This window comes from Marmota flaviventris, chromosome 6, assembly GCF_047511675.1.
Source record: "Marmota flaviventris isolate mMarFla1 chromosome 6, mMarFla1.hap1, whole genome shotgun sequence".
NCBI lineage: Eukaryota > Metazoa > Chordata > Mammalia > Rodentia > Sciuridae > Marmota > Marmota flaviventris.
The window spans coordinates 133,930,806-133,947,951 of NC_092503.1; the positions used below are offsets into that span (position 1 = coordinate 133,930,806).

General features: G+C 42.1%; 1 protein-coding gene across 6 annotated transcripts in view; it reads left to right on the top strand.

The window, feature by feature from the left end:
* Positions 1-2,790: 2,790 nt before the first annotated feature.
* Positions 2,791-17,146, top strand: part of Dusp22 (dual specificity phosphatase 22) — a 64,360-nt gene continuing 50,004 nt past the window's right edge. For 3 of the 6 annotated variants that reach the window (XM_027954818.3, XM_027954819.2, XM_071613616.1), the window contains exon 1: positions 2,799-3,143. In XM_027954818.3, the coding sequence (XP_027810619.1) occupies positions 3,123-3,143 (21 nt within the window). In that variant the 5' untranslated portion in view covers positions 2,799-3,122. Of the gene's footprint in view, positions 3,144-17,146 lie in introns of all 6 variants that reach the window. The other 3 variants (XM_071613615.1, XM_071613614.1, XM_027954817.2) reach the window with 3 other exon arrangements.

The following is a 17,146-nucleotide window of genomic DNA, read 5'->3' on the forward strand; positions in this document are numbered from 1 at the left end:
CATAACTACTTCTCACTTCAACAGCGGTTTATCTCAATTCTCTGAAATCATCACTAACACCTCTAATGATTTGGCTGACTCTAATGGTTCAACTTCTGCTTGTGGGCTTTTACTCATCTCTACCTTAAAGTTCAATGATTGCTCACTAAATATGCTACTCATCAATTATCCTTAACCATGTGCAAGTATGGACCCAGCTGGTTCCCATGACTTGCGGGCATTGTTTATTGTATACACATGAAAGCTTCACTTTTGTTTGGGAGTTATTGGCAATATGTGTGATGGTGGCAGTGATGAGAAACTGGAAATGACAGGAAAGAAAAGGAAAATAAAATCTGTAAATGGAGTAGAAGTAGCACTTGGAATTTTTTATGAGAACACAAATGAATTAACAGATTCTACTTTGGATATGAAACATGCTAGTGTTGTTTACCAGTTTCCTTCCTTTTCTTCTTTCTATAATCGGTAGCTAGAGAGAGAAAATTCTTAGAATAGCAAGAGATGAAAAATTTATGTTTATATTGTGTTGTGATGAGAAGTGGTGTTGGGCTCTAGGGTTAGGACGGAAGGGAGCAAAGAGAGAGTCCTGAGAAGAATACCTCAAAATTAAAGAATAAGATTAAATTTAAAAATAAAATGTTTAAAAATATGACTCTTTCAACTTCTGGTGTTAATTGTCTTCTCTTTTCCCACTTAAATAAAAAGAAAAATTAGGAAATTTGAGATGAGCTCTGGGTATGTGGACCTTCTAGAGCCATACTGAATGCAGCCATACTGAGGGCTGATTTTGACTGCTGGGAGATAGGTTCTGAGGAATTGTCAAGCAGATGATCTGAGCTGGAGAAATAAGTTTATCAGGTAAATATGAATAAGAAAAGAAATGTTACAAATGAATGACAGAAGAAAACTTGGGTATGGATTTGTCATTTATGGGCAAGTGCCACCTCATGAACCGGGGGTACTCTGAAAATTCATCTTTCTACTGGAAACAACAGCCCAAGGACAGTGGAGGGAAATAAAAGCAGTTGGCTGATTGCTGTAGAGAACCTTCAAAAATTCACAGTTCAATGCTCTCATTTTAAAAAATTTGAAAAAGCTGGCTCAGAAAATTGATCATTTTGCCCAAGATTATTCTGAGAGTTAGGAATGGAGGTGAGCCTTGGGATTTCCTGGGTAGTTCCTAACTATGCTGTGCTCTCCCTAAGCAAAAGGTCGGTAAAAATAAAGACACAATGATGGTGTGGTACAGAGCGGATAGAGGCAGGCTGTTCAGCTGAGTGGGAGGCAGGAGGGAAAACAGGAAGGGGCAGAAAGGGCACACAGCCTGGTCTGGGTCCCATGTGGCCTATTAGAAACAATGCAAGTGCACATTGAGTGGGGTTTCCTACACACGGTGTTCTGTACCTTTTGTTGTCCAGAGATGTGGTGTACAAGCAAAGAAAAAGCAGATGGAGTCTGTATGCTTTTCTTAAAAATGTTGCCAATCTTCACAATATCACTTTTGTTTTTTCAGCCCACAAGAGTTCATTAATTTATTTGACAAATATTTACTACTCCCTATTTTGTGCGAGGTGACTGATAAAAAAGTAAGAAAACAAATATGATCATTTCTAATCATGTTAAATGCTATAAAGAAAATATCATAGAGTACTGTGATCACAACTGGAGGCTCACCTTTAAACTGAGAAGTCAGGAAAAGCCTCTTTGATGAGATGACATTTGGGCTAAGACCTCAAAGACAAGAGGCTGCTACACAAAGAGCAGGAGACCAAGATGTCTGGGTAGAGAGTACAGCACAACACAAATCCCTGGACAGGATCAAAGCTGACAGGTCTAAGGAACACACAGGAGGCCAGAGCGTGCAGCTCCATGAACAAGGAGGGGCCAATTAAATGAGTCAGCAGTGAACTAGTTAGTTTGATAGTAGTGTTCACTCATCAAATAATTTTTTAAGTACCTGCTATATGTAGTCATAGCAAGGATAAAAAATGAAACCAAGAAACCCCTAGCTTGAGTATTCTATGCCCAGAAAGGAACTTAATTAATAATTTAGTAAGATAAAATACCCCCAAACAATTCTTCCACAGGTTAGAAAGTGATCCATTCCAGACAAAACCCCAATGCTATGTTGTTCAGCAATGATGGGGCTTCTAGGAAGCAACCATATATATCAACATACCTAGGCGCCTATTAGAGCCAAGTTACACTGATGAAGAGACACATCTAAAGCCTAGAGGTATGAGGTCCCTGGTCATTTGCTCCCCCAAATAGGGAGATCATGCCTCCCCAGAGGTGAGTCACCTAGCCCACCTCTCCCCAGCGGGCTAGCCTTCTCGGTGTAGTGGGTGGGGCAGGGCCACAGGAATGCCCCAGCCTAAATCTGTCACACACTCAGAAACCCCACATAGGGGAGCCCCGAAGACTAGGGCTCTGATTAGCACCTGATTCACCAGGCAGGCAAGGCAAGGCAGCGACTGCTGGTAACAGCCCCCTCAAAGTTGTCCCAGGGGAAAAGGCCAGGGGGGACTTGGGGACCCCGGACCACAGAGTGACCTTCCTGACATACGACGTACAGCGCCTGCGCGTACCCCCAGGCCAGCTTGGCTACCGCCTCTCGGAGCTTGGACTCAGATTGCGCGTGCGCGCTGGTCTCCGCGCTGCAGCCACGGAGCCGTCTCCCCTGCTCCTCCCGGTCCGCCGCTGAGCAGCCGCGGTCGGCGGCGGCGGCCGGGCAGGGCCCGGCCGCCGGGAATCCAACTACAAGTCCCAGGGTGCGCGCGGCGGGGCGCGCATTCCGCCAGCCGACTGCGCACGGGGGCGGGGACCGGCAAAGCGAGACCATTTCCCGGCAAAGCCGCGGGCGCTTCTGCCCTGCTCGCGCTGGGAAGTTCCGGGGCGGCTGAGCGGAAAGCCCTTCCATCCAGGCTCGATCCCTAGCGCGCGTCGGGTCTCCCGGGCGGTCCCGGACGACAGTCATTGTTATTGTTGTTTATACTGCGAGCACTAACTCCCTCCCGAGCGCCTCTGCCCCCGCCCTACCTGCTCCTCCCTCCTGTTGTAATATGCCATTAGTGAGCCTGCGACCACATTGCCAAGGGTGCTAGAGTTCGCAGTCAGCCACCATGGGGAATGGGATGAACAAGGTAACGTGTCTTTACGTCGTTTGTGCTGTTTTTGCCTCGACTTTTCAGCCTCCCTTCCCGCGGGCGTTTGGGTCGCCGGGGTCCGCGCCAAGGTGAAGGGCGCTGGCCACCTGCCTCACGGGACCCGCGACGTTAACACCAGACGCACCTTTCCTGTGGCGGGCAGAGGGAGGGCGTGGTGGGGGACGCGATCGCCTTCGGTGTTTCTGGGGTGTTCCCCCACCCCACCCGCGGCCGGCTTCCGGGTAAGCAGCCCCCCACCGCCTGCTGCGCCAGCCGAAGCGTTTTGTGGCTGAAACACGCTGTGCCCTTTAAAAGCGTTGACACTTGTTCTGCTGAGATCTCAGCTGAGCTCCGACTGGATGTGGTTTCTTCTTCTCCCCTCCCCTCCGCTCCCAAATTGGGTTCTTGAAGCTTCACCACCCACATCATTCGTAAACTGGTGTACATGGGTGTCCTCTGTTCTGTAATTTCCTCTTTTCTCCCCCCCCCCATTTTTTTTTTCTTATGTACAGATAAGGTTTTTTTTTTTTTTTTTTTTCCTTTCTCTTTTTTTCTTTTCCTGGTCTACAGAGAAGTTGATAAAGGCCTAAAAAATGAGCTGGTTTTAAATAACGTCTGACAAAACATTCATAGTTGATCTGTCCCTAGGTGATGTGGCTTCTGCTACAAGGGCAACCTGTTGGCTGTCTGCTTGTGCTTACCGATGCTTCTAGAAAATCAGTGTTGCTTTCTCTTTCCAAGTCCTCACCGTTTCCTCACAACCCCATTCCCAGGTGACTCTTTTCTTTCCTGTCATCCGAAGGTGCCAGATTCCAGCTCTTGCTTAAAGAGTTACCTGGGTATATTCATGTCGGTCTCAAGGTTAAAAGTTTTGTGATTTGGTACTTGATGGCTTAAAGGAAAGTCTGACAAGACTTTAAGAAGCCCTCAACAGGACAAGGACGTCTTTCCAGGTCTTTGATATGGTCTTGGTAAAATTAGTGTCTAACGTTCTGTTTTTCTTCCTCCGATGTGTTCCACTTACTCACATCTTCAAATATTCAGCTTCCATATTTGGTGGGTACAACAAGGTGGCTTGCTTGCTTTCTGTCTTTTCTCTCTTTTATTTATCTCAGCATTGAGGTCAATAGTGGTTTGGTTCTTTCATTGGTAATGTGGAAGTGGGGACTCAAGACAGGGAAGGAAAAGTGTAGCCGATGGAGTCCTGTGTACCTACCAGACCCTTTTCACCTGTCCTCATCAAGTCTATTGTGTCCTGGAGATCCAGTTCATGAAAGAACTGTGTTTTGTGCCTGCATATCACTCACTGAGATATTTTGGCGACTAGATTTTTTATTCACACTTCTTTGTTTGGCAAGTGATCAGGTTTGGAAACAGACACTCTTTCTCTCTTGGATAAATACTTGCATTGTGTTTCCATTAGCACCGGAATCTATCAACACCATAAGCTTTCTGCTTTTAAAATTAAAACAGTAAAGATATTCATCACATGTTTGAGGTATCCATTTACCTTCCCATTGATTGTGGGGCTACCTCGGCTTTCCATAAGTTTGTTTCTAGAGTTTTTCCCACTAAGGTTGTTCCCTATCAACATCTTTCTGTATTTAATTTGTAGTATTTTATCTTATAATTCAAAGACTTATTTAGAAATACAGTGATTGCCCAAGGGATCAAAATTAATTCCATACCTTTCAGCAATATTCATTTTTTTTTTACCTTTCAAAGGGAGTAATTTCTTCTCTATTATAATTATTTTGTATTATAAACAAAACACCATTTCCAATATAGAATGAAGAAACATATGTAGAGAGAGGTTTAGAGACTTTATTAATTAACACATATTGATTGTGTACTTAATAGGCAACAGGTATTGTGCTAGTTGGGAAAGGAGTCCCTGTGCAAGTGACAGAGACAAAGGTCCTTCCTAGAATCTTTAACATAGACCAGTACTTGTCCAATAGAAATATAACATGAGCTATTTGATTTAAAATTTTCTAATAGTCACATTAAAAAAAAGAAACATGAAATTAATTTTACTAATATATTTTATGTAATTGAATATATTAAAATAGTGTCATTTTAACATGTGACCAATATATAAAATTATACATGGAATATTTTACATTTTTTTCCTAGAAAGTCTTTTAACATCTGCTATGTATATTGTACTGAAATATCTCATTGGAGACTAGCCACATTTTAAGTTCTCAGTGGCTACTCTTTTGTACAACACAGGTTGCTAGGTGTATGTATGTGTGTGTCATAGAAAGAGAAAGAACACATAAAAGGTAAGGGAACTGTCAGTTCCAAGATAGATAATTTCAGGAGAGTGGGGAAAGTAGATCTTTTTTATAGAAACCTAAATGGGGCTTTCAGTCCAAGAAAGGATCTCCCAGGTAAACATACTTAACTTGAGATCAGAAAGAATTATCCAATATTACAAGGTTAGTCAATGGCAAAGTAAATTGTTGGAAGGCGACAATTAAGACTTAACTAGAACTTTTCCACCTATCACTTTGTAACTTGTAATGAGACTTCCTGTTTTCCCCAACTGTAAAAAACAAAAGAATGATTGATTTTTAGAATCAATGGAAGGTGCTAACCATAGAAATGCTTTTTAAAGAACGTTTGTAAATAAAAGAACTAAAAGCATAACTTGGAGTTTGTGGGTATGCTGAGGTTCCTGGGACAAAATTTCTTTCTTATCTCACACAAATTGCTCTTCCTTGGCTAAAAACGGTTTATTAATTAAACAACGCAGATTTGACTGACTGTCCTGCAGATAGCAGTTCTTATTGTATGTTTCATGACCCCGTGGTGGATTTCCATCAGTGTGTCCCAGCTTCCTGTGGACTATTCAGAGGATGTGAGGGGAATGGGCTTCTATATTCTGGCCAATTAAAGATAACAAGGAAATAAAGATAGGCGACATAGCAGTTTGGTATATTATGTTTTGAATCTCATGTCCTGTGCCTGTACTGTATAAAATCTAAGCCTCACAGGAACCTATGAGGTCAGGTCATCTTATCCTGTTTGTACAGATCGGGAAATAGAGACTAAGAATAGAATGACTAAGGTAGAATGACTAAGACCTAATGCAAAATAGTGGTAGAACCGGGTTTGGTCCCCAGTTTCCACTGATTTTCAAAGACAGTACAAGTCTTTCCTTTGAGCTACAGCAGCAGTTCATCCCAAGCAATTTCTAAAGTCCCTAAAAAAAAACAAACAAAAAAAAACTGAAAACATCCCCATAGTTTCAAATTAATTACAAAACAAGTCTCCTCCTCTCTTCCTTCATGTCTGATTTTGATAAAAGGGTGTGAAAGTCTCTGGTAAGACTAGCGTTAAATTACATAGGCTATGGCCTGCAAATGTCATGTTCCTATAGAGACTTTGAAAACTCTTAGTTGACTCAAAGTTATCTCAAAGAGTCTGGACCCCCCACATCTTTTGGAGGAGGTCCCACACACTAAACTATCCTCACTGTCATTTCATTAGTCTTTAAGTACTACAATACACAATTAAAAACAAAGCAAAGCTAAAAACTGGCCTCTGTAGATGAGCATTACATCAGAGAAGCCTGATGCTTCTTATGTGCATACCTTTGTCTCGATCAGCCTTAATAATGAATAAAAGTGGGTGGAAGCCTTTTCCTAGGGCAGAATGTGAGAATCCTGTGGCTCTACAGCTTGTCCTCCACTGACTGCCAGTGTTAGTTCAGCTCATCACACATTGAGCTGCCTGGTCTGGTGGCTTCTTCCTTCCCCCCTGTGTTGTGTTCTCTGAAAGTTTCCTACCTGGTGGGAATGGAAGTTGTCCTGGTGTTTTGTTTTGTTTTGTTTTTAATTGGCTCTTTTTAGTTACACGTGACAATAGGATTAATTTTGGCATAATTATAAAAGCATGGGGACTGGGGTTGTTGCTCATTGGTAGAGCACTTGCCTAGCATGTGTGAGACACTGAGTTTGTTTCTCAGCACCGCATACAAATAAATAAAATAAAGGTCCATTGACAAACTAACAAATAAAATAAAGGTATGGGATATACTTTGTTCTAATTCACTCCCCTGTGCTTTACCTCCCTTCTTCCCACCGCCTGTTCCTTTTCTCTATTCTACTGATCTTTCTGCTGTTAAACTCTTTTTTTAAATTAGTATCTTGTGGACATACATGATGGTGAGATTCACTGTGGTGTATTCGTACATGTACATAGGAAAGTTACGTCAGATTCATTTCACTGTCTTTCCCTATCCCATCCCTCATTCCTCCTCCCTTTCCTCCATCCCCTTTGTCTATCCACTGATCTTTCTTCTGTTCTTTTTTTCCCCTTTTGTCCTGGTATTTCATGGAAAGCTTGCTCTTGGTGATGGGAGGCCAGTTTGCAATTAGTGCATAAGTTTTCCTTGAAAAGCTCACTTAGAAGGGCAGAGCTATCAGAAAGTCTGATCTGAGATATCTCTGCCACTCTGCTGATTCATGTGATCTTGAACAAGTCACTTAACATTTCTGAGCTTCATTTTCTTTTCCCTCCTGAATTCATAGATGTTTACACCTGAAAGACCTTTGTGGTTAGCTTAATCCAGACTCCTTATTTGCTCTAAAAGGAATGTAATGTTACCTTTCCTAATTTCTATGTAGGTTCTTGGGAGAAGCAAATGAAAATTTATTAGATGGCATTTTTACAAATTGTAAATATGCCCTATTATTTCTTGGATTTTTCCTATCAATGGTCACGGTGGTGGCATCAGGCCTTGGATATGATGAACACCTGTTTTAGAATGGCTCTTTCCACTTTAGAAAGGGAGTATAGTTAAGAAAGGATCGTAATTCAAAGGGAATGGCATAGAGAAGGATTCCTCAACAACTGCACTGTTGACATTTTGGGCTGCATAATTATTTGTCGTGGGGAATATCCTGTACATTATAGGAAGCCTAGCAGCATCCCAGACTATGTCCTGATAGATGACAGTCACATCCTCCCCCCACAACAAAAAATGTCTCCAGACATTGACAGATATCCCTTGGGTACAAACTTGTCCAAATTCGAGAACCAGTACTCTAGTGTTCTCTGTCTCAGAATCTCCAGAGATCTGTGTGATCTAGAACTGGATGATCATTAATAGGTAGACTAGAGCTTTAAGGTTCGAGGAGCATTGTTTTTGTAGGGAGGTGGGGCGGCGGATAGAATGTCTAGTGTCTCTGTGTAACTTTGTGCTGCTGTTTCCATCTGGAAGCAAGTGACTTGGCTGCCTTCATAATTCATTCATCTGTCCATTCATCTATTCATCAAATTGTGAATACCTGCTATTGTCAAGGTACATGCAAGATCCTGTAGTGGAAAATAAATATGAAAGACGTTAAGACTCTATTGCTCAAGTTCTAGGCAGCTTACAGAGGAGCCCCTTTACAGGAGCTGAACACACAGCCACAGCTCAGAACTGATGGACCAAAGACTCCACAATGGTGATCTCTGTCCTCTCTCCTCTACACCACCCGCTGAATGCTTTCTCTTTTCCCCTTTTAATGTTATATTTTTATTTCACAATGACAGAACTGATATTTGAAGCAATGCTGTAAGGGCATACAAGGGTATTCTCAGATTCTTTCCCTTATAAAAGCATACTGGTTAGACCCATGCCAAATGGCATTAAGAAAGTCTCTGTGACATTTTAACCCTTCAGGGAATCCACCAAAGTTTTCCCCCATCATCCTTGGCTTTGAAACCCAGAAAGTCCTTTCTGACCTAGGAAGAATTAAGATTCTGCTCCCAACCTGTTCTCATATCCTTTTGCTGGCTGTTTGACCAGGAATTTATCTCTTACATCTGTTTGGGTGGTGTTCTTAAATTCCATAGCATCCTGGAAAACTAAGAGAAATGTTTAAAAATAAACTCAAAATATTTCCTGCCTTAGAAGCAGTATTCTTTTGGACGTAAGTATTTTTTTGTGGCTCAGGATTTGGATTTTTGTGTTTCTGTATGACCAATGTTCATGCAGTGTAATGTGTGGGTGAGAAGGTTCTTGATCAAGATTAGCCTTCCACCACCACTGGGAGTCTTCACTGTGATCTCACAGTGTTTCCACAGGAGGATCTTTCTTTCATTACCTGTGCCCAAATAGCCTTGCAGCCGAAAACAGGAATCTTTTTGAACCAGTAGAATGCAAGACAGCCTGTTCCTCTCTGGTGTGTTAATTCACTTCTTAGTGTGACATATGCTAGGGCAAGTTTTGGGAGACCCATCAGAGAATAAGACATGTACCCTGCAATGGTTTAAATATGATTTGTCCTTACCAAAAGTCATGTTAAGTCGTGGTCCCCACTATAATGTTGCTGAGAGGTGGTGACCTTTTGGAGGCATTTGGAAGAATAATGATTTCACTCTTGCTCTGTTTTTTCTCACTTCCAGCTTGCATTCAGATTCTCTGTGCATTGATGGGTTAGTATTATTGTCCCAAATGAGCATTCCATTCCTTCCCAGTCACCTCTATAAGCCATCCTTCTGATCAAAAATTCTTTCATTTATTTCATTTTCTTACTCTCTATACTCAGATTACCAGCAATAATAACATCAGGAAAGGGAAGGCTCAGATTTTTTGAGTTTCAAGCTTAAATTATGAAACCGACTGGTGTAGAAGTTTAACTGTTGACGGACTTTTTATGTAGTTTGCTGGCAGCCGGCCTTCCCTGATCTTGTTTTGTAATTCTGTATGGAGGAGAACCAAAATCTGGCTGCATACAGAGGGATGAACAATTCACTTTCTCTTTTTAGCCCTTGAAATTCTAGGTCGCTCTTGTGATCTGAAAAAAAAAAAAATGAATTAAAAGTTGACTGACTCAACTCTGTTCTCTCTTTGTATTACTTGAAATTATTTTAAATGCATGTAAAACACCAATTTTAGATTATTTTTAGTTAGTTGCTTCTTCTTTCCAGACTTTCTGTCTGCTGATACTCTGCTTCAGCACTCCTTTGGGTCCCTGCTTATTCCCATACCATCCCCAGTGCTACTGATGTTGCTGGTCACTGTTTCCTACCTGGAAACCCAACCAAGGCAGAGACAGACAACATTTGTTCTCTCTGACTAAGCTTACATCAGGCTTTATCAGTCATCATGTTTTATGTTCCTTCTTTTCCTCGCTTCATCTCATCCTACCCTCTTGATATTTTTTTGTTGTTGTTGTTCATTAAAGAAGCATTTATTTGAGTACCTATCCAGCAGAGAACCAATCACATTTTTAAAAAAATACAGTCAACCCTCATTTCCTGTGGGTTCTATATCCACATATTGAACTAACCACAGATTGAAAAAATTTGAAAAACAAATTCCAGAAAGTTCCAAAAAAGCAAAACTTGAATTTACAGTATGATGAGTACACACTGAATTCTTACAGGTGAAGCAATGCTTAAGCATGGGGTGCTGTAGCCTCTTGCTGTGTTACACACTTTCATTTGAGCTTTGTACTCCTCATCTCTCATTCTTGTACTATGTGGTTAGGCCTGTGAAGGTTTCTTTTATACTATACATGTGCAGAGTTTTTTTTTTCTTTCTTTCTTAGCACTATTTCCTAAACAATACAGCATAACAACTACTTACATAGCATTTACATTGTGTTAGGTATTTTAAGTAATCTATAGAGATGATATAAAGTATATAGAAGAATATGCAAAGGTTATATGCAGATACTATGCCATTTCATATAAGGGACCCAGTTTTGTCATTCTTGGGATATCCTGGAACCAGTCCTTCAGGGATAACTGAATGAGTACTCTGTTTACATGTATGATGCCTGCAGCCGATCATAGGCTAGATGATCATGGGCCATAGCCAGCTCACAGATGTGGATTTATTTTTGTTCAACACACTATGTAAGTTATTTTTAAAATTTTTTTATTTTTCATAAATTGGGCTGTTTCCCATAAAACTGGATACCAGTAATTGGAGGCCCCAACCTGTGTCTCTCTGTGGCCACATTAGCTATTGTACCATGGTCACCTCTTCAGATATGGGTGAGATTGGAGAAGGCACTAGAGTTGGGCCTGAGGCTAAAGACATATTTGTGCTTAATCCTGAAAGGTCTCAGTGCTGCCAAAGTGTAGAATTTATATGTCATACTGAAAGCTACCCAAGGCCATAAGAGGATTTAAGCTGAAGTCACACAACCAGCTTTGTACCAAGGAGATTATTTGAGAAATCCTCTGGAAGGACAGGTCCAGTAGTAAGCAGATCACTAGGGAGGTTGTTAGAGTAATTCAGAGGGGCATTGTTGAGAAGTTGAGCAAAGGTGCTCCATTAAAAGAGCAACAAATAATTTGTTGAGGAAAAGAAGTAAATGCTAGCAATGATGAACATTTTTTCATATATTTGTTGATTGATTGTATATCATCTTCTGAGAAGTGTCTGTTCAGGTCCTTGGCCCATTTATTGATTGGGTTATTTGTGGGTTTTTTTTTTTTTGGTGCTTAGTTTTTTAAGTTCTTTATATATCCTAGAGATTAGTGCTCTATCTGATGTGTAAAGGGTAAAGATTTGCTCCCAAGATGTAGGCTCTGTATGCACCTCACAGACTGTTTATTTTGCTTAGAAGAAGCTTTTTAGTTTAAGTCCATCCCATTTATTGATTCTTGATTTTAATTCTTGCGCCACAAGAGTCTTATTAAGGAAGTTGGGGCTTAATCCCACATGATGGAGATTAGGGCCTACTTTTTCTTCTATTAGACGCAGGGTCTCTGGTTTTATTCCTAGGTCCTTGATCCTCTTTGAGTTGAGTTGTGTGCATGGTGAGAGATAGGGGTTTAATTTCATTTTGTTGCATATGGATTTCCAGTTTTCCCATCACCATTTGTTGAAGAGGCTATCTTTTCTCCAATGCATGTTTTTGGCGCCTTTGTCTAACATAAGATAATTGTAATTTTGTGGGTTAGTCTCTGTATCCTCTATTCTGTACCATTGGTCTATAGTAAATGTTCATCATCGCTAGCAATTAGAGAAATGCAAATCAAAACTACTCTAAGATTTTATCTCACTCCAGTCAGAACAGCAGCTATTATGAAGACTAATTAAACAATAAGTGTTGGCGAGGATGTAGGAGGAAAGGTACACTCATACACGGCTGGTGGGACTGCAAATTGGTGCAACCAATATGGAAAGCAGTATGGAGATTCCTTGGGAATCTGGGAATGAACCACCATTTGACCCAGCTATCCCTCTCCTCGGTCTATACCCAAAGGACTTAAAAACAGCATAACACAGGGACATAGCCACATCAATGTTTATATCAGCACAATTCACAATATCTAAACTGTGGAACCAACCTAGATGCCATTCAATAAATGAATAGATTCAAAAAATGTGACACATATACACAATGGAATATTACTCAGCAATAAAAGTGAATAAAATCATGGCATTTGCAGTAAATGGATGGAGTTAGAGAAGATGATGCTAAGTGAAGTTAGCCCATCTCAAAAAACCAAATGCCAAATGTTTTCTTTGATATAAGGAGGCTGATTCATAGTGGGGTAGGGAAGGGGAACGTGGGAGGAATAGATGAACTCTAGATAGGGCAGAGGGGTGGGAGGGGAAGGGAGGGGGCTGGGGTTAGCAAGGATGGTGGAATGTGATAGACATCATTATCCAAAGTACATGTATGAAGACACAAATTGGTGTAAATATAATTTGTATACAACCAGAGATAGGAGAAATAAAAAAAAAGAAGAAGTAAATGCTAAACAAGACTTGAGTGAAGTCCAGAGGAGGGTGGAATCTCCTATCCTTGTGATATTCAGCATCCTAGAGTGCCATTTGAGCTATTCCTTGCAGGGCAGTTGTATATTTGTTAGCCAAGGTAGGATGGGAATGACTGTGCTGTGCCTGTGATTTGCCTCAAGGTTTTGGCTTGCCTTTCTGCATTTGTGCCATTTTTCTGGATTAAAAGTCCACATCAAGGACCTGGTTATATGCAACAGGTTCCAGATGCAGCTGCCTTAGGTAGAACAGGGCAGATGGCCAAGAAGTCAGGAAAAGCAGACATAGGGGCTGCCCTTCCTAGAAATATCCTGTAAGTGGTTAGATGAGAGCATTTTGGGGGCTGCCCAAAATGCCCATGCTGTAGCCACAAGGTGCTGAGTGTGCCAACAGCACATACCTTCTGCTGCCAAAGAAGATGCTCAAGTTGTCCCCAGATTTATGGTTTGCAACAGGCCTTTTATGGTCCGCACTCAGGTCTTGTGTCCATGCCAGAGCTGCAAAGTCTCATATGAGCAGGTGTCTGGCACTTGCAGCCTCTGTAGTAAGAGGCTTTGCTTCCCACCAAGCTTGCTGTGGGAATGTGGGGAGGAGGGTTCACCAAACAGGAAAGGGCTTCAGAGCCTGAGAAACCAATAAAAGAAAGTAAATGTACTTTATAGGCTTTGTGATTTTTTGAGCATACTCAAGGGATGAGGGACCCTAAACACAGAGGACCTCTTCTCTGTTTAGGGAAAATACTGAGAGGAAAAAAAAAAGATGATAGAGCAAGATAGGACAAGGGTTTTGGGAAAATGAGGATTACCTGGCTTGGTTGTAGATTGCAAAGAAGGGGAGTTTCAGAGGTGGTTTGGAACCACCCTGTGTTTTATGGCTCAGATCTTAAATGCCTACATGCTAGGCATGGTTGCCATGTGTGGAGCTGTTCGGGGGGGTGGAACCTTTAGAAGGATGGCTCTAGTGGAGGGAAGTCAGGTGTGTCTTGGAAGGGAATCTTGGGATCGTAACCCATTTCCCTCCATGCTGCCATGATGTAAACAGTCCTCCTCTACCAGTTGCTTCCCACCATGAGACTGTGCCATCACAGGCTCAAAGCAATGGGGCCAAGTGACCATGGACTGAAACCTCTGAAACCATGAGCCAAAATAAATCTTCCCTCCTTTTAGGTGGTTTATCCCAGGTGTTTTGAAGTGACTGACATACTATGGAAACCATGTTGAATTTTTATTTGAAATGTTTGCCCATTGTTTTCTTAGCAGAGGGGTTGTTACTGAACATTTTCACCTGGAAAAAAACCCAGTAAGAATTTGACTTTCAAAAATTAATTCTATGTGACAGAGAATGAGTTCAGTGGCCACTGCTATAGCCCATGTATAAATAGAGTTCTGGATTTGGGCTCAGAAGAGAGGGAAGTGAGTATCTTCTTCACCTACTGGAAGCAAATGGAGAAGCAAGACAGAGGGTCCATGATGGTTGGGGAGGCTTTCCATTCAAGATGACTGGAAGAAGGTGGTACAATCAAGGGACAGGAGAAATTGATAATGGTAATGGGAAAATAATAAGCTGTTTGGGAGAGTCCAGCAGAAGTTGAAGATGAGGACTAGAGCTGAGTTCCCATAGTTGGATTTAGGAGTTATAAAGTGTTGGCTCTAGAACATTAGAGTGCAGAGACAATCTAATCTCATTGCTTCTTTATTTTTTAAGATAATATAAAATATATTAGTTATGTTTAGTAGAGAAGGTAGTGGGAGTTAAAAAAAAAAAAAAAGGAAAGCAAAAGTGTGCCATAATCTTTTCCCCAGAAATCCCTCTTGCCTACCTAAAAAACAAAGGGTGAACTGAAGTAAGGCATGCACATGATTAGAGCATCTAAACCTTATGGGAAATTTTAAACAAAAATGCAAAAATTGCCTTCCCAGACTTCTGACCCCCAGGATCCCCTGCATAGAGGTGAGCATGTTAGTAAAAGCATGTACTATACACATGATTTTACCTTTCATTTTTTTGCATGACATTTCCAAGATATATTAAGTAAAAACACTTAAGATCTTCTAACAGTTCCATGCATTTTAAACATCTTAGTGGTGTTTCATTTCATAGCACTTAAGCTACAACCCTGAAAATGTCCAATCACCACAGTGTCAACAGCACAGGACCAGCCCTCCCTGCTATCCAGCCATTTCCTCCCATAGAGAATAGACTTCCTCCTTCAGGCTATTCCACTGCTCCCCTACCAGACCCTCCTTCTCTCCTGGCCTGTTTCTCTTGGAAAGCAGATCCCCTGAATGTTATGCCTCCTGAAAGTCTTCTGTGACCCCCAAATGATCAGGTCACCTCTACCTTTCCAGTGTGATAAGCTCCTTGAGGACAGGACTGTGTATCTTTTAGTCAGACTTGTATCCCAAGTGTCATAACAGGAACTAATAAAACACTTGACCCTCTGGCTATTGTGATAGCATCTTGTGACATCGGGCCTGCAAACATGCTTATAACTGTCAATTGCATGAAGATGGAGCCATTTGCAATCACATCTAGAAAGAAAAATTATTCTGACCCTTATTAAAAATGGCAGGGAGGACTTTATTCAGGACTATTGCAACAAGAGGAGAGACTGAACTCAACTCCCAATAATATAGGGCAAGTGGGAATTTAAATCCGAGGAGCAGGGCAAGGAAGTGGATGGAAAATTTCTAAAAGAAACCTGATTAGATATTAAGAACGGAGGAAAAGGAGCTTGGTGAAGGTCATGGGTCAGGGGATTCTCCTTAGACTGGCTTATTTTCAGAATTTTTTGCCCCCCCCCCCCCCGGACTCCATGGGCCAAGGACAAGGTCTAGTGGAGAAAAGGGCTCAAAGGAGCCTGACTAAAGTTTGGTCAGAGGGAGTTCTTCTCACCATTAGCCAAAAGAGCCATGTGATGGCCTTTAATATCTAATATCACATCCTAATAAAGATAGGAGAGGCCCCGGGGAATCAGAGTTCACACATGGAAGAGCTCTCAGCCTCCAAGAGCTGCCAGAGAACATCAGCTTGGTCAGTCTCCAAGATGAACTTGCATTGTTCTTATGTTTTAAAGCAGGCATGATGAAAAACCTACCCCACCCTTCCTCCCAGGAGAATCCTAAAGACTGTGTTTCAAGAAAAACCTGTCAAATGTTGAGCTCCTTAGCAATGGAACTGGTGTCTTCTATTGTTTCATAGTTCTTAGCTACAGAGCTAACCTGGCCTGCCTCCTGCTGTGACCTCCATCAGGCACATGACTGACCTTGAGGATCCATGGGACACTCTTCAGGCTAATTTTGTGTCCCTGGGTATTGAGTCATCCAGAGCAATCCTTCTGCCGCCTGCCCAGGTCTCTTCTGGGTTCTGCCTTTTGTCCCACAGTAATCACAGTGTCTCTTTTCATTCCCAAAAGTGTTTCAGTTTGGCTGGTTGGCCCTCTGACCCCTCAGTCTACACAGAAGCTAACCCTGTGGATCTGCTAGGTACCACAGGAGACCCCCTGCAGTGATTTGATCCATGTCATGGGTTTGTAGCAAGGCAGCCAATAGTCAGGAAGATGCCCGATGAAGTCAGCGCATGTGAGGAACATGACCACAGGCTGCTTTTGGCTTCTCAGTGGGAGTGGATGAAAATAGAGACCATGAGAGGCCTGAGCTGGCAGCGAGTGGGTGCTGACAGGAGGGTGTGGCTTAAGTATCTGGGCATCTGCAAAACCAGTGAACTTCACATACCTTCAAATCATAGCAGCATTGTTTAGATTCCAGAGCAGTGTCTAAGCAAAGGACTAGCAAGATAAGAATTTTGAGCAAATGTGTATCCTTATCAGCCTAAGTATATTGAGTATATTCGTGCAGTTATCAATTCTTTATTGAATGATAATCACATGGTCCAGGAGCCAAGGCTGCAGCAGTCAGTGACAGGGTATGTTTGGTACTCAAGGGGCTTTCCAGTGCAGCAGAGGGATGGGCCTTGGCATGCCCTGCCACAGCATCACTGAGTGGGGGACACAGAGCACTGTGGGCATTGATGCAGTGTCACCCCCAGTCTTGGGGTTCAGGACAGGCTTCACCAGGGTGAGTTCACAGCTGCCTGGCAGTAGGCACAACATGTGCAAAGGCTTTGGGCAGCAGAATATAGGGTTTGTCAGGGCCTTCAGAAAAGTGCAGTAGAGGAAAAGGTAGGCAGGAGGGTTGGGGGAGGGGACTCTCAGAATGCCTCAGCCCTTGAGGGAGGACAGCATACAGTTTGGGTCTTA